Consider the following 22809-nt stretch of genomic DNA (forward strand, 5'->3'; position numbering starts at 1 on the left):
GAAGGTTCCATAATGAACTCCAATTTATTGTTCAATTCTTAAGGCACACAAAAACAAAATAATCAATTTTAAAAAAACAATTAAATATTCCTTTCACCGGAATATCTAATAAGAGACTTACGCTATTGAACAAAAGAAAAACAATGAACCCCCCACGAACTGAAAGAATACAACAGGTCGATGGACAGAGAAGGTCCAAAAGTCAAAACAAAACATGTAGCGACTTTTTTCTAAAGTGAGAACAGCCAAATGATACATAGAATAAAAGAAGAAGAAAAAAAAGATAATCTAAAAACTCTTCATGTGATAACCCTGCAATAAACTTAACTTCGCAAAAGGTGGCGACCCTTCGCTCGTCAGGGGTGAAAACCGGTTTTTGTCCACCACTAACAGGTAAGGAAAAGCTCATGAATTTTTTCACCGACGGGCCGAAAATATACGCTGAAATACGGGTACGTAGGCCGGTTGATCAAACGAAGAAAAATAGCGAGCATTGAAGATATTACAGACCAACCTCCAAAATAGCGAAGAATGTAAGTATTGTTTGTTTTTTGTATTAATTTATTTTTTAGATTTTATAGTTTCTGAAAACTCATATATATACATATCCTTTTCGTGAGGTCGTCTTAGATAAGCATTAGTATATTGAGTTCTTATAAAATAAATTTTTAGCAAAAAATTTTACTACATGAAATTATTAATCTTTAAAATTCTTTACAAAACGATTTAGAGACTTGTGCAAATATATATGAGGCAAAAGACTGAAGTTACTTGTTTCATAAACTCGCAACCATTCTATCCAAATTGTATGTACTTAAAAATAAAAATGAATGAAAACTTATTTATTCTCACAATATTTTAAGATGAAAAAGTAGTTTTAGTATTATTTAAAAAAAAAATTTCATCAATTCTTCTATTTTACTCATACATCATTAATTTTCCAGATAGCAACTGAGCAAAACTATATGTTTATTAAGTTTAACAACAGAAGAAACACAACAAAATGATTTTCTTAGGAAAAATATGTTTTTTTTTTTTTGTAACTTTTCTCTAATTTTTAATTCTCTGGCTCTAAACTATTTTCTGAGATTTTTAAATTATTGTTTTTTTTTTCCTTCCTCAGAAATGTAAACCGAATGAACTTTAATAATGTGTGAAACTTATAGTACCATAATTGAATAATTAAATCACGCAAATAAAATAAAAATTAAATATCAAAACACGCCACACACGCGTCTTTATTTAGGTACTTTTATTAATGAATTATTTAATGTACTTATAAAATAATTATTTCATTTCGAAATATTTATAACTGTAATTTTCCGAGCAACAGATGATTAATTTCCACCAATCTATTAATTATTTAATTTTTACAATTAGTAAAGCAAAACATTTTATCAAAATTAAAACATTTTTTACACTTATTGTTTGCTTTGTTTATTTCTTCTTTTTTCTGTGTGGAATGTGATATTTTCGTAGTTCCAGAGTTTAATCATTTAAAATGGAACTGAGTAATTTAATTTTAATATTTTTTATGAAAATATTACAAAAGTACGTTTTGTACAAAAACCCCATGAAATGGCTTAAAAATGATTTTAAAAATGTAATAACAGCTGTTTCAATTAAGTTCAGGTTTTCCGATGATTCACTAACACCATGATTAATAACTACATAAATGTAAACTTAATTTTAAAATAAGGCTACTCATTGTACTTCGTAGCTAAATTTAATAACCAGAGAATTTGTATTAAATTTTGAAGAAAGTTTTCGGTTGAGCAATTATTATGAGTACGGCATTTTCGTTAAAATATTAATTTCGTTAAGCGGGAAAAATAGAAAAGCAGTAAAAAAATTTTTTTTTCTTTACTTATTTCTTAGTTTAATTAAATACTTCTTTATGTTTCCTGAAATTTTCATCTATTTTCTATTTTAAAGAGAATAGAAATTCGGTTAATTTGGAATAGCTTTTATTATAAATGCGCAATTTTTTAAAATAGGAAATGTGCATAGTGATGAAGTACACTGCCTATTAAGAAAATTTAGGGAAATTCATTATATATAATAAGATAATTATTGGTTAAAATCTTATTAACTGATATTTATCCCTTACTTTATTATTAATCACGAAAACTTTATATTTTAAAAAGAAACACATTTACCTGTGCTAAGCAGCATAAAAATAACACAACTAATAAGTTTATGGGAGTTTATGTGACCATCTTCAATGTCGAAACAAAATGTGAAAGAGGGAAGCACACAGATGAAGAAGAAAATTAGAATCAAGTTACAACAAGGAAAAAAGCGAAGTTGACCAATAGGTCATGCCCAAGTGGTCAGTCCCCCTTTTTGATGATGATGTATTAACGTAGGTAGACCAATATGGCCTAGTCATCAACTCACATTTCACTTTGCTTAACCTTAACATAACTAGCTAATAGTTCATCCTGCCAATTAATCCATTTAATAGAAAATATTTAATAATGGTTATTTGGACGAAATTTTTTTGGACTTGTAAGTAATTGTCCTAAGATTGTGTTGCTAGATCTTAAAACAAAATTAAAATTCCTTCAGAGCTCGCATTAACACTTTGAAATTTAATTAAAGGGTGAAATAATTCCCAATTTTGATACCAATAAAAACAATCTAAGGCAATTACTTGTATGTGTTCAATAAATGAAAAAAAGAACTACTGTACATCTATCTCAGATTTTTTTTTTTATCTTACTCGCAAAACTTCGTATTCAATAACTTTATAAAATGAAAATATGTGTTCATTTACAATTTCATACCTAGCACATTTAGATTATATTCTTAAACCTTGTAACGCTAGATATAGAATTGTTTTACAACAAAATCATAATTTATTTCATTCAAATTAACAATTCTAAAAACACTTTCGCTCAACGATCCTTCTTAACATTTGTTTCGATAGATTCACAGATACATTTTAGAACATTAAAAATAATAATAATAAGTTAAATAATAATAAGTTATATAATAATAAGTTAAATAATAATAAGTTAAATAATAATAAGTTAAATAATAATAAGTTAAATAATAATAAGTTAAATCAATTTAATCGAATGAAATCTTTCCCTTTTAAAAAAGTAACATTGCCTTGCTAGAAAGAAAAATTTAAATCCTAATAAATTGTTAAAATAATACAAAATTACCAATTTTTAAAGCAGAAAGAGAATGCAATTATTTGTACTCATTTTTTTAAATATTTCCTGGTTAATAAAACGCTTCAAAAACTTTTGAAAATAAAAGAAACATTCAATACCACTTGTTAAAAACTACTAATGTCTAAATCAAGGGAAAAAAAATTTGCGTGCAAAGAAACAAGCAAAATTCTTCTTAATATATATGTTTAAGAATAAGTTTCCTAACGTTTTCTTAATTGCACGCTCTTTTTTAATTCAAAGTAAATCTAAAACACGTTTTTAAACTTTAAGAAAAGAATTATTTATATGTTTTATAAGTATCTCCAAACTAAAAATAAGCTGAGAACTTTTTATTTTTTAAATTTATTTACAAATGACGTTTCAATGCATCAGTTTCTTTGAACTCCCCTTTTTATCTTCTCTGATGCATCAAACATATCACAAATTCATTGATGTATGTAATAGAATCTTTTTATTCTTTATAAAAAGAACATTTGAAAACATTTTAAGAAGACATGTAAATAATTTATTTGTTTATTTATTTTTGTCATTTTTTGAAGCAATTTTTGAAATATTTTGTATGATCATTAAAAAAAAGGCACTAATTTTCTGTAGTTTCTTAAAAATACACCCGAAAAATTAAATTATTCAAGGAAATATTATAGAAACGAGTGCACAGTAAAATCAGAGTTTATTTTTGTTAAATTATTTATATAATATTACTGTTATAAAGATTATTTTTACTACTTCATACTAATCTTCATAAACTTCAACTCCTATATACTTGGTTTACTTTATTTTTATTTTTAAAAAAATTTGATTTCAATAAAGTGTGTGTTTTTCTTCTTCTTTATTGCAGAACACCTATCACGAATTCTTTGACGCATGTAACAGTTACTTTTATTTTATTAAAAAGAAAAATCGAAAGCATTTTACATAGTTGGTTCAAAAAGAAGATCAGTTAATTTATTTCGGTATTTTCTGCAGCTACCTATAATACTGAAAAATGCATTTGAATTAAAACATTTTTAAAAAGGTATTATAGTTTTCACAATAAAATTAGAGTTTAATATTGTTAATCCGTTATACAAACTTTACTTAATCATATTTTCTTGTTATTTATGCAATATTGAGGCCATGAAATATTACTGCTTATATTTTGAAAAAATTTCAAATATTATCAGAAGACAATAATATTCAAAACCTGATACCAAGGATTAATTCAAAATGTAATTTAAATGCAGTTAAAATTTCAATACAACTTTTAGCGATATTTCTTTATTTAATTAGAGAAATAATAATGTCTAATGAATAATTAAAATTTTCCAAAAGGCTCTTATAAAATGCTTTACAGTTAACTAAATGTTAAAGCTTCTAATATGTCTATATAAAAAAATAATGTTAACTTTTTCAATAATTATATTTAGAATTTAAAATAAGTAAGTATTACATAGTATTTCTCCATGTAAATAAGAAATAAAATTCTCTCTAATACTTGACTCAGCATTTTTTTAACGAAAGAAATAAACGCCTTAAAAAAAATTCGGATGCAACAGAAGTAATTTATGATATAGACTGAATATCAACTTAAAATGAGATCTATAGAACAAATAGCAGACGCAATGATCATGTTTTGTCAAAAATAGAACATAATTAGTAACTCACAGCAAATGGTGAAGAAATAGAACATTTCTTATGCTTCCTTAAAGAATATTTTGATTCTCTCGCTTCTATTAAGTGACGAATCTTTTTACGAATGCATTCCGTTCAATCATAATCTATTCTATCATTCATACAATAAGAAATGTTATTTCTTTTCAGAAATATTATGATCTCCCCAGAATCGAAGTCTACAATCTCCCTGAATGTCATCAATTTCATCTTCTATGGAGGTAAATTTATCATCATTTTCTTTGATATATTAATTTAAAATATTTTATCAACATGAAATACTGTTTCTATCCTTTTTGATTTTTATTTCGAACAAATGCCATTTTTTAAATCAACAAAGTATGAAATTTTTTACATTTACAATCATTTTTAAATGATTAAATTCGGTAAATCCATGATTACACCCAAAATTCGTATTTGAATTTTACTTCCTGCTAAATTTCAAACAAAAAATTTTTTGAAAATAAATTATATTAATAGAGTATATAACAATTTCCTATTAAATCTTTATTTGAAGAAAAAAAAATTAGGGAATAAATGATTTTTTGTTCATTAAGCTTGTTCTTAAAATTCATAAAACACATTAACCCTTTGATGCAGATTGGGCATCGGTGCCTATTTTATTTTATTTTTCCTAACACTAATTACAAGCGAAAAATATTTTTTGGTATTTTTTCATTATAAAAAACAGTTTAATAGCAACTAAAAAAATTCTGTTAGATTATAGGAATTATATTTGTTATAAAATATAAAATCTTAAAAAAAAGTTCAGTTGTATTCAAAAAGTTGTATTCAAAGTTGAATTCTTTTCAGTTGTATTCAAAAATGCAAAAATAATTGATTTTGAAAACTAATGAAATTTTAATTCTGAATAAATGTTTCTCTTAGATCTAAATAACTGCAAATAAGTACAAATTTGAGAAATTATTGTCTGGTTTACATTAAAAGTACAAGAAAACACCGGTATTTCATGTGGTATTCATGCTGTGTTTTCAATTATTAAAATGCTAAAAATAATATTTTTAACTTATTTTTACCAAAATAAATACAAAATAATGAAGTATCAAAAATATGTTTAAAAAGATTCTGTGTCCAAGGGATAGAAACATGAATTCTTACATGAACGTAGAAACATAGAAACATGAACGTATTTTTATATAAAATAAAAAGAAATCTGTCTTTTGCATGTTTTTTTTCTTTTTTCATATTCATTTTAGTCTTTTTAAGTAATGCATAATGTTTATTTTATTAGATTTAGAGTTTTAATAATGATTAACTTTTATAAAATATTTAAAACATCATTCTTAGTATTATTTAGTTGACTTAAATGCTATTATTTATTCCACTATAATGAAAATTTAAAACTTCGTTTCTACTGTTATTTTATTGTAACTATCCAATTTAAGGAAAATTATATCTTAAATCCAACTTAAAAAATTAAAAAAATGTTGCATTTATTTAAAAGCTACTAAATATCTAATATCTGCAAATCATTTTAAAAAATGGAAAAATTTGGTTTAACAGCTTTTTTTAATCATAGCAATTAAAGTGTTTTAAAATCTTACTAATGCTCAACAAAAACAAACTCACGTCTATCAAAGCTATGGCTAGACACAAGCACACTCATACAAAATATACTATTAATACAGACACATAAATTTGATAAAATCATTTTTATTCATAATACTATTCCTTTTATAGTTATATTAAGATTTAATTATGTCGATGATCTGAATAAAAACTTTAGGAACAAAAATGATCTTTTAGAAAACTGAGATTTTATAGTTGAAATCCTTATGTAGAAGTTTACACGTATCATTATCTTCAATTTCATAGAGGAGCGTTTTTATCCATAGACCATTAAAGTAAAATGATTCTTAAAATGATCAAGTTTGATACTTCTATATTTTTGTTTGCTGTTGATGTAAATATTATTTTTCATAGATAGGAAAAAGTGTAATAATTCTGAAATTTTAAATAAATTTTACATTTGGTTTTAATGGATTTAGAAACAAGTGTTACATCTTCAAAAAAATTTTAATAAAGTGTAAATAAATAACGTAAATCAAGAATTTTGTTTACATTTATATTTATTTCTTCAACTTTTTATCTTTAAAATATAGAAATTTTTATTTCTGAAAAATTAGGACTTGACTTTTTAGTTTGAAACTTTATCTAAAAGCGTACGCTTATATCAATATTAGCTCCAACTCCCTAAATTATACATTTAGATCTTAACGTACAGACAAGTGTTGTATTTTAAAACAAGTGTTGCAGCTTAAATTAATGTTTAAAAATAGTATGATTTAACAAACATAAAGTAAAATCTCTGGTTATATGGATGACTTTTGTTATTAACTTTTATCATTAGATTAACTAATATAATGTCTAGATGATTTACAAACTAAATGCATTCTAACACAAGCATATCTTAGACCAACCTCTTTTAGCTAATAAATTCTAATACAACCAAAAATAAAGCAAATTTAGATTTGCATCGTTAGAATTTACATGATCGTGTTAATATCTCATTGCATGAATTTTTCAAAAGGTTTTGGAGGTTCACAAATCTGAATATAAGTTTATCATCTAGGTAGTATAATAAGGTAAATTTAGAACATTATCAAAACGTATGATTCCTGGGAAGTGTTGCATAGTCTGAATGGTATAAAACAATATTCATGAAATAAAACTGGGATTCTCCTATTAATTCCTGTCTCCATGCAAATGAGTCAGTTGCCATAATTATGCTGCACCCTCTGCTGTCTGATAGTATATGTTTAAAATAGATAGTATCATAATCTTAACTTTCTTTTAAAGTAAAAATGACTACCAGCGTATCATACACTCATGGACAAAAAATTAGCTCACCAAGAAGGAGTTATCAAAATAAAACGAAATTTTGCATACGTAATGACTACTTTGATATAAGTAAACGATTAGAAAATCAAAGAAAAACGATAATCTTTGACTTTCTAATCATTTACTTATATCAAAGTAGTCATTACGTATGTAAAATTTCGTTTCCTTTAGACGACTCCTTCTTGGTGTGCTAATTTTTTTATCCATGAGTGTATTTTTATTTCATCTGTAACAATGTCTGAAATTCAGATATAAATTAGTTCTAATATGATGCAATGGAAAGGGAGTAACTAGTATTGTATTAGGATTTCAATATCACTATGATCGATAATTTTATAAATAAAATCTTGATAGATATTAGAAGATTTTGAATAAATAAAATATGTATGCACATATTATTTCCTTTTTTTTATAAATCTTATATTGCTAACAAAATACAAAGTATTGGCCTCACACAAATGTAGGCTTCTCTAACTTATAATATAAATTAAAAATAAGTTAATACTCATTACTAATATGTGTTTTTCTTAAATAAAAAATTATAGATTAAACTTAATTTTAACATTCTTATTTAGTATTTTATTCGAAGTTTTAATTACCAGCAAAATCTTGAATAGCTAAATGAATGGTAAAATGAGGGATATCACCAAAAGAATTGTCTGATAAGTTTATAGTAATTCTATTTAATTAATGTTTAGAGTTAATTTTTTAGCGTTGCCAACTTGTGGACAATAATTATTATTTTAAAATCCATAATTTCTGATAAACCAGTACCATTCAGAACAAAATGACTTAAACACCGTAAATTTTGGGTTTTTTTTAAATCAGAATTCCCTTTTTTTTTTATCTTATCAACAACAACTTTGTCTAACAAATATGTTTTTCAGCAATAATTTTTTTATCAATATAAAAATAATGTTAAGTTACTAATATTTCCCCTCTCTCTTCTTACCATATAGCTTGCAAACACAATTACCCGAGGTCGACTATCTCCTAAATGTTTTTGCGTCAAGAGTTTAAAATTCATTTAGAAGTACGTTAATTTCGAGAAATCACGTTTCTTGTTAGCTTTGTTATTTAATTTGGTTATTAGTACTAAGTACTACATAAAAAAAATTCAAATTTTTTTCCCGAATTATTACATTTACATTTATTTTTCGTTGACTGTTATGTTTAAAAAGCTGATAATTATTTCATTTTTATAGGCATATCATGCATTATACCATTTCTCAGCGTCCATATGCGTTCAATTGGATTAACTTTATGGCATTCTATATGGGTTCACGTAGCATCTGGTCTAATTTGCTTGTTGATACCTCTTTTAGTTGGTACTCTTGCTGAGAAACGAGGAAATTCTCCGAGAAGATATCTCTATAAACTTTGCTTTTCTTTATCTCTTTTCATATCAATATTTTCATATACTGCATTACTTGCAGTACCTAAAATAAACAGAATTGGAAAACAACCGCAATTGGATTTTGATTGCTCATCATCAATGAATGCAGTAATCAACCTTGAAAAATGTGCCAATTATGAAACGTGTTCTGATGTCGCTTCTGCATGGTCCGCTAACACTCGTTTCAAGTAAGATAATTTTTGTTATTGTATTTTATTTAGATATAAGCATGATTTTCAATAAAAGCCCTCGAAAACGTGTTTCGAATAAGTTAGTCGTGTTTCCTTTTTTTTTTTTTAAATTAGTTCGAATTTCACGATTGGAAATCCCTGGTTCAATCAGAAGTATTTAGTTATAAAACGCTACAATGGCTAAAAACAAAAAATTAAATTACAAATGAAATAAATTATGCCAAAAATGTTTATTTAATATTAAATAGTCATGTATCAATTCTGTGAAGCAGTTTGCAGAGATATTACTGGTTTGAATTTCGGGCTTGAAGTGTTAATGTGCAATTTTTATGTCCTAACCACTTAACCTCTCAGGGTATTAGGCTAAAACATAAAAAAATGTAAAATTTAATCATGTTAGCTAAGCATGGTCCATTTGTACGAGAGGTTTGTTTTTAAATATAAGATAGACATGTTGAACATATGTATGGAAATTTTCAAATGTCATCACTAGTTCAAATTTTGAGATAAAAGCATCAATGGACCATTTTTGTAACTTAGTAACATCTCTTTTTCACAAATTCTTTTTCCCCAGCACCCAGGGTGCTGGTACTTTTATCGTAAAATCAATTATTATTTAAACATGTTACGGAACAAAAATTCTGAGATATCATAATTTTTACAGTAATAATTATCGTAAAATCACTAAATCACTCTAATTATATAAATATTACTGTACAACGTACGGCATACTACTTTATGGTAAAATAGATTTTAGGGATGATGCACCCAAAATGCCGGTATGTAATACCATAATTGTATATTATGCAATCAATGCAATCTCGATTAAAATACTCCCTCGATCTCTATTAAATCCCTTAATTACCTTTAAATTACACGGGGTAATAAGCTTTAAAAAAAAAAAAAAAACATTTCGATTATGAAGTAATGATCCCTTACTAAAACAATAGGGCTTAAGTGTCATTTTACCGAAAATAACAACTATGGGGCTTACTATCTCAACAGTTTAAAAGGAACACTTGGGGCAGGTATACTCATATCAAAAAGAACTGAAGTGGTTAAATTTTTGGCATGATAATAAGTAGTCAAAAATCTCGCTGATATTATGATTGAAAAAATATACTTCCCTTCTTTCGTATAGATCATCAGAGCATGTTCCATAAATCGATACTAAAAAATGAAATAAACATTAGATTGTTCTTGTAATGACTAATATCGATGTCTATACGAACTTGTTTAAGAGAAGTCGCTTGCAAGTTGCAAGTGCATTTCGCTTTAATATGTGTCTTAATATAACGCATATAATTTTTTAATCAATTCATTATGGTCGATCGTCATTGATTTCCTTGATAGAGACGTATTATTTTATGCACTCAAAGAGAAGAAGACGCGTTAAAATTTTTGAAGAAGTAATTTTAAATTTAATAAAGATAATTGTAAACACTTTCAACTGGAGATTTTTCCAACATTGACAGTTAGCATGCGCTGCACGTGTGAAATTGGAAAATGATGTTTTCAATGCACATTCTGGGTACATCAACCATAAGTCCTAAGAAAGGAAATTGGTTTGGTTTTTCTAAAAAAAATTCAATTTTTAACATTTTGTTATATTATGATAATTAATTTAAAACTAGTGGGCTCTGCCCTGTGCTCAAGGTCGTCCCCCAACCCTCGAAAATTGAAATGCCATCATATATTTGTTTAGTTTGCAAGCCAAACTCATCTTCACTCACTACTAAGTTTGATCCAATTGAAACGTACTCTAGAGTAAAATCATAAGAATTTAAATCCATTAAAATAAACTTATTAAGAAAGCCCATTTAACCTAGTTAACTTGCTATAGAGAAAATTTCGTTATTCAGAGGTTAGATAATTTTGCAATTGCTTAATTAAATCTACAAACTTATTAGTTTGCGCGATAAGTACAGAAGCATAAAATTATGATTTTAAAAAAATGAAGTTATTGTTTATCATATATTCATTAAAATCATTAATTTCTATTGTATGAAAATAAATTGCTGAAAAGTGAAGGCAAAACATTTGAGATTACTAGTACTAGTACGTACTTTACTTGAAAATCTCCGTGTTTTTTTAAATAATTTTCAATTCTTGATTTTAATAAATTTTTGCATTTAAATAGAGATCTAAAAATACAGTTGAGCAAATTTTATTCTCTTTTTCTTTCGATTTCGAATATCTTAGCATTTTAGTCTAATATGATTTTGGCTGTATTAAATCTTTGTTTTAGAAATTACTTTCAATTATGAGGTCTTTATCATTTTCTCCTCTTTCTGTATTTTTATTGTCTTCGTTAAAAATCTTTCCATTCATAAGATATGAAATCTTACCAGTTCTTTCTAACTCTCTAAATTTTAAGTGTGTCCCATAATTTTTTTATTCTTCCATTTCTTTTTAATATTCTAATTAAAAATTTTTCTATTCCGGAGACCATTTTTAACTGTCTCGAGTGATCTTAGAATTTCAATTCAATAAGATTTTGACTGTATCACTTCCTTTTCACTGTCACTTTGCTGGCTTTATCATTGTGTTATTTATTTCTTGTCATTCCCTCTGTCTTTAACATTGTTTTCATTCAAAAAAAATTATTTTTGTTAGTAATTAACCCTATTTGTCCTTTTCTAAAACTTTGGAGAATGTTACATCATCTTTTATTTTTCAGTTTCTTTCTAATATTTTTATTCTGAATTTCCATTGCAACTTCCTTGTAAATATATGAAAATTGAAAAGATTAATGTTTGTAAAATCAGTTATATTAAGACAACTAATTTGTTATATGGAGTATATTTTGAATATTATTTGATACTGGAGTTAAAAATGTTTGCATTAAGGAGAAATTCGCTGTATGGAAACCCTACTGTATTGTAATATGGCAGAAATAGTATATTTTCTCGAACTCATACAATTTTTCATTGTTTAGATTATCTTATTGCCAATTCAAGAACAAAGAAAAAGAAGACATACGACCCTATTCTTCAGATTCAACAAATCCATTACACATGTGTTTTCGTTCTACAGTGAACACTACAAATTTCTGTCTTGTATACGATCCAGAATTTAGAGAGAATTCAATTTTAGAATTTGTTTCCGATCTCAGAACATGGCAATTTACAGAATACAGAAACGTATCATCCAAAGAGTTTTCCTTTACAGAAATTCATGGCAATTCTCCATCTCTCAATGTGTGCAATTTTGTTCCTGCAACTACAGGAACTATTATTAAAGTGGATGAAAAGACGCATGACTCAGTATTCTGTAGACGATCAGCAGCTGATGATGTCGTGGGCATAAAATGTCTTCTGTCAATGCAAACTGATGGAAAAAAGCCCAAATGTTTCGATGTTGTTGGAGATTTGTCTCTTACTTTTTGGATGTATCTTGGATTAAGAACTATTGCTGATTCATTCTTCATTTGTGCACTTTGTCTTCTTGAAGGAATAACTTTACGAGTCATACAAGGTATTATAAATCTATGTTTTATTTATCAAATTGCTTTTTTAGATGTTAGTTGTTTTTTAAATTTGATGAAATAATGTTTTTCGTATATAATTACGTAATTTTATAATTATTAAAAAAATTACTTGATTTCAAAATTACACAAAAACTAACTTTTTAGGCGTGGAACATCAAACTTTATCAAAACTTCAAACCTAATTATGAGCATTATAACAATTGTTATGTTTTAATTTTAATTTTAAAAAAGTGTCTCATATATAAAGAACTTTTCTCCTAGTTATAAATGTTTCTAGAAAAACAGATAATTAATGAGTTTTAACAAAGAGAAAAAACAAGCTAATTTTGTTTCTTAATTTTTCAAACATAAGTATTTTATGTTTTATACTTAATAATATCACTTAATTACTTATACTTATTTAATGACTACTTAGTAAAATAATTTCACGAAACTTACTTAATTTCTTAATATTTAAATAATTCACGTTTACTTAAATAATGTCACGTTTTTATGTAGATTTGTAATTACATTGTACCATTGCTTTCTGTTAACCGTACAAGCAACAGATTATGACCTAACTGAATACAGAAAATTGTAAGTAAAACTAATAAAAGATAGCCAACCTAATCATTAAGAATTATTTAACTATTTACAAGAAAGATTAATGGCTCGTAAAAATACAGTTTACGAATTTAAATGGAAATTAAGTCAGAGATAAATTGAAATATGTTGAAATATTTAATCGGAGATAAATTGAAATATACTGAAATATTTCATCAAAGAATAATTAAAATAGATTGAAATAATAAATAATGATACATTTAGAGATAAATTTTGATCAAAATATTTAATGATATTTAAAAAAAATATTTAACATATAATAGATTGAAATATTTATTCAGAGATAAATTGGAATAGACTGAAATAATTCATGAGAGATAAATTGAAATGTTAGCTTTCATTTTCAGCAGATAGACTGTTGTCTCTTTTCACGTCAACAGTTTGAACTAACGTAGCTCTTGAGCTTTGGTATTTGTATCAGATTTTTCTCTTACCAGATGAACAGTTAACAGTTTCATAGTGTCAAAATGCCGTTTTTTCCGAATTAATAACTATTATGTTCGAATGTTAAGCTTTTTTTTTTTACTTATTTTTCTGTAAATTTAAAAGGCCACTTTCTCATTATCATCATCAATGAATTTACAATTAAGTATTCCTTGTGAAAATCCTAAATACGATGAAAATATGACTTTTGAATGAAATAACTCTCAAACAAGTTCTTAGTAAAACAACATACGCTTTGTAAATGAAGCCCTTGTGCGCGAAACCATCGATGCAATAAAGTCTATGAGCACGAAATTATCGACATTTGAAACAATTTGCATATTCAGTTCATCTCTGCTGAATGATGGACTATTCAATTATGGTATACTCAACTTTAAATTCATCTTGTTCAATAACGAAGTTATATATCATGTTATTTATAGGACCCTTTCACAGTCACAAGGAGAATAATTTTTTACGGCATTTTCGTTATTAAATGTGCTGTAGTTTTTATATTTAAAAAATATTAATAATGCGAAAATTTTAATAAAATAGGATTTTTTAAATTTTAAGAGTAGTACTTTTTCAAAAAGTCTAAAAATTGTTTTTTTATGAAATTGAAGCAAGCATCACGTGAGGGATGGAGCTGAAATTGTAAAAATTTCATTTTTTGAAATAAATCCAGGAATTTAGCAAATCGGAAAAAAAGTAATTTAACTATCATTTTAATTTTCATAAAGTATAAACTTTTGAAAATGCTTTGCAATATTTTTGGTAATGCTATAAATAATATTAATATTTCAATTATTATTTTTTCTAATTTACCGTTAGTTCATCACTAGTGGGACACGAGGGAAAATTGAGCTAAGTCGTCCCGCAAGTGACATTTGCTCATAAGAAGAAAAAAAATTTAAGCTTAATATTAACCCATTGTAGACCTTCATTATTAAATATTTAAAATGTATTTAAGTATTATAAAGAAAAAAAATTTTTTACGGGGATTTAATTAATGAAGATCTTAAAATTCCACGTATTTCAATGAAAAATGAAACAAAAAAGTTGACAAAATTTCTTCAAAAATTTATTTTTTCCTTAGTTTTAATTTTCCATAGCTATTGACAAGTATGAACGAGTTCTTACAATCAGCTGTGTTTCATATGTGGTATAGTAATTTATAAATAAACCATTTGGTTCATTGATATTTGAATTATATGTAGAATTTTTGTGCTTATTATTTATACTACATAATCAAAATCAAACATAGCAATTTATGCTCCTCTAGGGAATTTTTCACAATTTTAATTATTTTTCATCACATGTATTTATTCGGTATTATATTGGCATTGAATTTTCCTACTTTCCTAATTCCTACTTTAGTTATTTCAATTTTTAGTTTTTCATTTAGTATGTTTGTTGAAAAATATTTTAAAATTTTTCACATCAACATACTCTAATTCCACAGAAACTTTTTTCAACGAAAAAAGGAACTCTTTTTGAGGAATAAATTTAAGCCGATTTAACTATTTATTTCATGAACAAAAAGTTATTTTAATTTTACTAAAGAACAACGAAACTAAGAACAGTTAATAACTTGATCCAAGTGTAGCTGGCTAATTGTCCGAAATGAAGTTTCGTGGCTTTCTGGTTTCCACGGCTCTCTGCTCTTTCTGGATTTCATGGCTTTCTGTTGATCCTAAATAATCAGTTTCACTGTTGCCACGCAACAGAAACAAGTTTTTTAAAAACTATTTAAAGTACAATTGATTTAATTAGATAAATGTTATAAGTCTCTATGTAAAAATGAAGATGTGGTGGTCTCGGACAGACAAAAAAAGTGAATATAAATTTATAAAAACACTAATGTCAATGCACTTTCTTATAAATTGTCACTCTGGTGATTTATAACTTGGCAAATATCTTTTGATGAGTAGAATTACAGGAAAATTCAAAAGTTAAATTGTATTGTCGTTGCAATGCATTTCGCATAAATTGACCAGCGACGGTTTAGAGGATAATGACATAAGTGAGTTGAAAAGAGTTAAACCTTTTAAAATGTGATGTAAGAGTCGCGTCAATTTAACAGCTGCGAACAATCTGTTTGCAATTATTATTTTGCTATTCACAGAACACGTGAACATTTCCTGTGTAATGTCAATCGCAAGCGACAAAAACTCTTTTTTTTTGTATGCAGAGAAATTTTTATGAAAGCGGAATAAAGTGCTTTCTGTTGAATAAGTTTATCTATTAAAGATGAGTTTAATCTGAAAATAGCAAAAATCAACAAATTGGGCTGATTTTTCGACACTAGTAATTTTAAAGTTATGCAAATTTAAACCACCATAAAAGCATGAATGATAAAAAATAGCGTGTATGTGAAAAAATTGTATCATCTTAATCATTCTCAAAATATGCTTAATTATAAAAATCATGATAAATTTATGTAACAAAAAATTTTATTTTTTTTAAACAGAAACTAAGTTATTCAGTGTTTACAGTACTAATTCATTGCGCAATTTGTACTTGAATCATAATGGTATCCATGGTATCTGGTGCTGTATGCTATAAATGTTATCTATCTGGTATCTATATTCATTTTGCATACTGCATTTATCCGCTCACTTTTTTATTGTTTATTTATTTTTTTACCTTAACATTACTTTTTTTTTTCAAATTACGACTATAACTCACTTTTTTTTAAAATTAGCACCACTTTGTATTAGTAATATTACAAATCACTTTTTTAATTTTTTAAATAATATTTTTACTTACTTCTTATATTTTTTCAAATTACCATCGCTTATTTAAACTGCCTTTACTACTAACTTTTTATATTTATTTTTAATATTCCGTTTACTAAAACACAATAACTTTCTATTATAAAGGCATCAACCGTACATTCCCAATGAAAATTACTACAGATTCCTAAACTCACATAAAATAATACATATATTTTAAACCGATAACTACAGGTAAGCTTTTCATATTAATTACAAGGGTTATTTTGAGATAACGCATGCAACATGATTAAATAATCTTCTAATGATATCATTTCTATATTTTAAACAAGGATATTTATTATCGTGACACTACCATATCAAAATTAGAAAAGTTTCTAAACGAATGTCATAACAGTTGTTTCATCTACTTAATATTTAATTCATGTCTTCTTTCACGCTTGATGCATTCATCTTCCGTTTAATCATGTTATGTCATCATCACTAAAAACGTAACAAAAGAAATATTTAATTCGGCTAAAAAACAGGTTTCTATGAATAGTAATATCAAGAGTGAACGACAATTTTCTATGACGTTTTCTTCTCAGTTTTAATGATAATATGTACTAACTTCGATTTCTATAGCACAAAATAAAAACGGAACATCTCAATAACTTTTGTTCTACTGATCAGATTGTCAAGTGGTGACATGCAATCCTTATGGTTCGAATTTGTAATCTTAATATGCTATTTTTTTATTTTATTTATTTATTTAATTTTTATATTATTACGGAATCGGGTGAATAAATCTTGAAAAAACAATTTAAATATACGACAATGGTTTCAAAACTCAGAAAATATTGTGTTGATTTCGATCAAAAACTGCATTTTCTCACTTAAAATTGTTTTTTTTTTAAATAAAATAAGCATTATTATACCTTAAAATTCAAATAATTTTTGATCGTCCCTCAAAATAACACACTAATAACTCTTGTGGTCGGATTGTCAAATGCTGTCATGCAATATTAATGTATCGAGGTTATAATCTAAATGGATAACCATAAATATGCAATTTTTCTTGTGTTCTAGTGCAGACGATATTTTAAAAAAAAAAAAAATAAGATCGAAAAATATACTTCCTCTGAATAAATAAATTTTCGTTTGGCGGATTTGCATTCTTTCCCCTCAAAATATGGGTTTCGCCGTAAACTGGAAAATACGGTTCTAATAGTTTAAACAGGGGAGCTATCAAAAATTTTGGGACCTTTAATATAAATTTCACTTTCAGTGAATTTTGACAGATGTCAGGAACTATTTAAGAGAATCTAAATATATTCTTATCTTAATTTAATTTTAATTGTAGAATTTGTATGTAAGAAATATAAGTATATAAGACCTCTAGAAAAGTTTATATAAGAAGAATTTATTTATCTTTTCATTTTTTAATTTGACCATGACTGAAACATATTTACGTTTTGTTGGCTAAAACTGCGTAGTTTTAACCAACAAAATCTGAAATTTGAATGAAATCGGTTGAATAGATTTTGAGTTTTTAACATTTTACCTTTTGCTTCAGATTTGAGCAAATTTTAGATTTTTTCAAATAAAACAATGTGTTTTAAGGCAAACATTTTAATTTCTCAATTCACAATTGATTTTTTTGGCAACTAATATTGATTTAAACAGTTTATAAGGAAATTGTGGTTTTGACATTAATGAGTTTTGTTGTTCGATTTTAGCTAAGGCGACTATTAAAATATCTCCCTATTGGGAATATATATGTATTAACTTATTGAGGATTCCAAAACCAACAGGTTTTATTTTAGTGACGTGCAGAAAGAAAGTAAATTCATTAAATAGTGTACAAACAATAGAAAAATATATACCAATAAAAATTTTAATATCTAAATTAAATTTATTTTTTATATAAATGCGTAAATTATTCCATGGTAAAGAGTTCATTATTTCGAACAAATATCCTTAATTTTACTAAATTTAAGTTTTGATGCATTTATTCCATTATTTATGTTCTTCTTTCAAAAATCATATTTTTCCTAAAATATTTGTTCAAACTTAGTATCTTCGATTGAATGATCTCTTTAACTAGTTGCCTAAGCTGTTGTTCCAATTGTTCCCTGCAAGCCACTGCAGTTTTTCATTCATGGTAATTCATTGCAATGTAAAATGAAAATAATAACTTTTAATCCTGCAACAGTTTTAGTTCTTTTTTGAAAATCTACATTAGTTTTAAAAACTATCCCTACTTGAAATATTTCCATTTCTTTTTAGCCGGAGCATATCATCGTGGGGCTTATGGTAGAACTAGAATATGGCCTGCATGCTCGATGATTATATTTCCGCTCATTATTGGACCATTGGTGGACTATTTTACAAATATCGCGGAAACACCGGATTACACTCCAGCCTATTTCATATTTGCAGCTTGTGAATTAGTTGTCTCTTCTCTTATATATATTTTACCATTACCAGTTGGAGGTAATACCTTTCGATACACAATTTCAATGGATCCCAACACAAGAACCTATGTAGACGAACCAGAAAAAGTGGTGTCTTTGGAAATGATGATAGTTTCTATAATAGCTGTATTCGCAGGTGCTGCATGGGGAGTTTGTCAGGTAATGTATTCAAATGCAACAAATATTTCTTAATATTAATGTTTAAAGGCAGTTATATTATTAGAAAATTAATTTTCGTTTTTAAATCGTAGATTCCTTAGCGCAAAAACGAAAATATGATTGAGACTTGATTGCCAGCACATTAAATCTTCAATTACAGTAAAAATTTATCTTTAAAAACAGAAAAAGTTCAACTTAAACGTCTTTTTTCCATCAACGTAGAATGAAAGTTTTACTGAAAATCTAAATGCTCGGTTGTCAAGTTAGAAATTCGAAAAAAAAATATACGTATACGTTTAAAAAAAATATACGTTTTTTCATAGATATACGAAACTATTTCAGTCATCAAAGTACGCTGCCATATTTTCTCCACACTTACACAGTAAGCAGCAAGTTGTCCAAGCAAGTGAGATAAAACCCTAATGAACGCGAGTAAATGAATTCCTGGAAAGAAAGTTTTGGGGCATTTATTTCCCTTTAAAAAAACTTAATAACCAAAACCTTTTGCTTTGCACCTGATTTGTAAGGAAGAGGGAGGGGTTCAGCCTCGTGAGTCTAGAAATGAGGAAGAAGTTCTAATTTCTGTAGTTTCGTTAGTCATTTGAGCAATGAGAGGACGATCTGCTGAGCAATCTATGCAATTGTTTAAGTTTTTGTATGATTTCATCCAATTAGTTGTAGTATATTCCAATTGCTTTCAATGAGCTGAGTCTCATGAAATCGCATGAAATCAGCATGGATCATGCCTTCGCAAGACCACCAAACTCTTACCGTCAGCTTATTTTAGTGAATATTAGTTGTGGAGTGTGTTTTGATGTTCGATCTTTGTTCAACCAACTCTAGAACCGACTAACACTAGATCTAAATACACTCATGAACTCAAAAACCCCGTAAAAACTCTTTCATACATATCGTACTCATGCATACTCATACATATGCGACCCCTAAATTGTACCCATACATATTCAAATTTCAATAGAATTGAAATGTTTTAATATTTAACGGAGTTTCCTTTAAGCAAGTAAGATACGTAACTTTCAAAAGAAGAAATGAAAAGAAAAGAAAGAGCGGTAAAATATTTAGCTAATATCATATAACGCTGCTAAAGATAGCATATCCAACCTACAATTTTTTTGATGACTTAATAAAATTGAGTTATTTAAATTCCAAAGAATTTTTTTTCCTCCAGAGTTTCATTTTTTAAATTTTTTTAGTGATTCTTTTGTTCTTTTTTTATTATCACCAACGCATTTTATACGTCAGTCATTAGGAACATACATAACAAATATTTGTAACATGAGATTTTTAAAATTAATTAATATTTCCTTTGTTGAAAGCGAGGAAATTCGAAAAAATACAGTTTTTTTTTCATAGTTTAATGCCAAATTAGTAATTTTTTAAAAATTTAATTGAACTTTCTTACTGTGTGCATTTGAACTATATTATCAAGACAATAGTTACTCCTTTGCACGGTTCAACAAAAGCGGAAACATGGTCAATTGAAGCACCTTATTATGGTTGCAGCAATTTTGCGTGATAGCATATTTTAGATTACAGGTATTACGGTTTAACATTAAATCAATTTTTCTGAAAGTGTATGCAAATTAAATTACAACGATTATTATTACCTCTATTTATGAAATTATTATTATTTTTTCTAATTTTAATTTCGGAAATCATTAAGCAAACTTAAAAAGGAAAGAAAAAATAATTATAAATTGCATTTGCTGAATCAATTTCATTTTATACTATCAGAAATACTGGTTCAACATTGAGACATGATATAGGCACTTATGCGGCAGAAATTTGTTGCATCATAAAAGGTATTGAATGAATGTGAATGTTTCCATTCAAGTTGAGTCATATTATCTGATAACCAAATTTAAAAAATATAATAATGTAAATTAGCTTAACAACATATTCAGACTTCAAAAAATTTGAACTATATTATGGTTAAACGCGCAATAATAATTTCTCAAAGAGTGTAGTTTAATTCATTATTTATTAGTTACTAGTTTAATTCCTTATTTATTAGTTATTTAATCTAACAGCTTTTACAGTACAAATGCATTCATAAAAATTTCAAATTTATGAAAGAAATTATATACCTGTTGTACAAATATGCATATGGATCAGTAATAACCTTTGCCTTATGGTAATTGTTAAACGAAAGAAGTTGTTATGAATTTATTAGGGGAACTAGAAATCTTATTCCGAAAAACCTGAGTAAGTTGCCTGATTTAAAGCAAACTATTAAAAGGTTTGCAAATATTCAGATTTGTATATAAGCAGGAGCACCTGTTTTTTAAACTGATGGTGTCTTTACAAACCTAAAATTTGTTATTTTTCAACAATTTTAAGACAATGAAATTTCGTTACTATAAATATTTCAACTGAGTTACTAAAACAAAGTGTGCAGAAGATAAACGCATTATGATAAATCACATTATAATGGAGTGTGCACCATGTGTTACATAAATGGCACCATAATGGTACAAGTGTAACGTAAAATCTTAATGCGAGAAGAAATCATTTTTTTTAAAAAAAAATTAGAAGCTCAGACTTTTAATGTTATTTATTTCGAGATTACAAGAATTCGCTATTCGCTTTCTTCCCAAAAGAAAAAAAAGATCACCTATATTTTTCACCCACGGCGCAAATGCTTAAAACTCGACAGTTGACATGATTTTTTGCCAATTATTTTTAATTATTCTTTGATTTTTTTTGTTCTTTTTAATAGAATTATTTTTAATTTTTTTAAAATTTATATATATTTAAGCAACCATTATTTTATTAATGATAACGTAAAATATCATTTGTACCTCAAAAAATACTATATCATTTGTACCTGTGGAAACGGAGTGCTTTGTGGCAAAAAGTATAATTATGAAAACAAGAGGCTAATCTGTCTATCTCATGAACTACTGAATGACTGTTACAAACTCAGTATTGACTGCACAATATTTCTTTCATTCTTTAAACTCATGTAGAATTTCCAGTGCTCTGCACTACCCGATTGCTCACCCAGGACCATTGTAATACAAGACCTTCATTTTAACGTATAGATGGTAGCACCACAGAGCTACTTAACACAAAATACTCTATCTCTCAATAGATTGCACCAATAGATAAACTAATTAAACATATTCTACGGTGCATTAGACGAAACACTACTCAATCACAACCTTACTCCAATGTTCAATACCTAATGAAAAACATAGCATAACCTAGGTCGAATCCTTAGTAAAATTTCCTTTTTACGGGTTTGAAATCGTGCTAGTTGTAAACGGTTACAAAACCATATAATTTGGTATTTGCAGTTTTTTAATCATAATTAAATGGATTCGAACTGTAAGGGTAAAAAATAGTTTCTAACTTTAAACTTTAGGCTTAATCGCTAAACACAATTAATTATATATTTTACAAATTCTGGCAATCAAAATATCTTGTTTCACCCAAAAACTGGCAAAATTTCACAGTATATATTTTTTTACCTGTTTTATTTTAAATAGAATACTATTAAGTAGGCGTATCATAAACATACTTCAAATCAGCGAATGAAGGAGAAGTCTTCGTACTTCTTAGAGCAGTAATTTTAATGCCAAAAGGTATTCAAACAAACATCTGTGTATTAGTAAAAAAGAATAAACATTTATTTT

The 22809-nt window shown here is 26.6% G+C and overlaps 1 protein-coding gene across 1 annotated transcript in view; it reads left to right on the forward strand.

Annotated features, from left to right (window-relative positions):
* The first annotated feature begins 331 nt into the window (after positions 1-331).
* LOC107456898 (uncharacterized) overlaps positions 332-22809 on the forward strand; it is a 31726-nt gene continuing 9248 nt past the window's right edge. Inside the window, exons 1-5 of the mRNA XM_043040070.3 lie at positions 332-533; positions 4986-5056; positions 8903-9281; positions 12223-12761; positions 18804-19150. Of these exons, the coding sequence (XP_042896004.2) occupies positions 4993-5056; positions 8903-9281; positions 12223-12761; positions 18804-19150 (1329 nt within the window). The 5' untranslated portion in view covers positions 332-533; positions 4986-4992. The remainder of the gene's footprint in view (positions 534-4985; positions 5057-8902; positions 9282-12222; positions 12762-18803; positions 19151-22809) is intronic.

The sequence above is a fragment of the Parasteatoda tepidariorum genome, chromosome 11 (genome assembly GCF_982258835.1).
Source record: "Parasteatoda tepidariorum strain Cologne lab strain chromosome 11, Ptep-v5.0, whole genome shotgun sequence".
NCBI classification, from domain to species: Eukaryota; Metazoa; Arthropoda; class Arachnida; order Araneae; family Theridiidae; genus Parasteatoda; species Parasteatoda tepidariorum.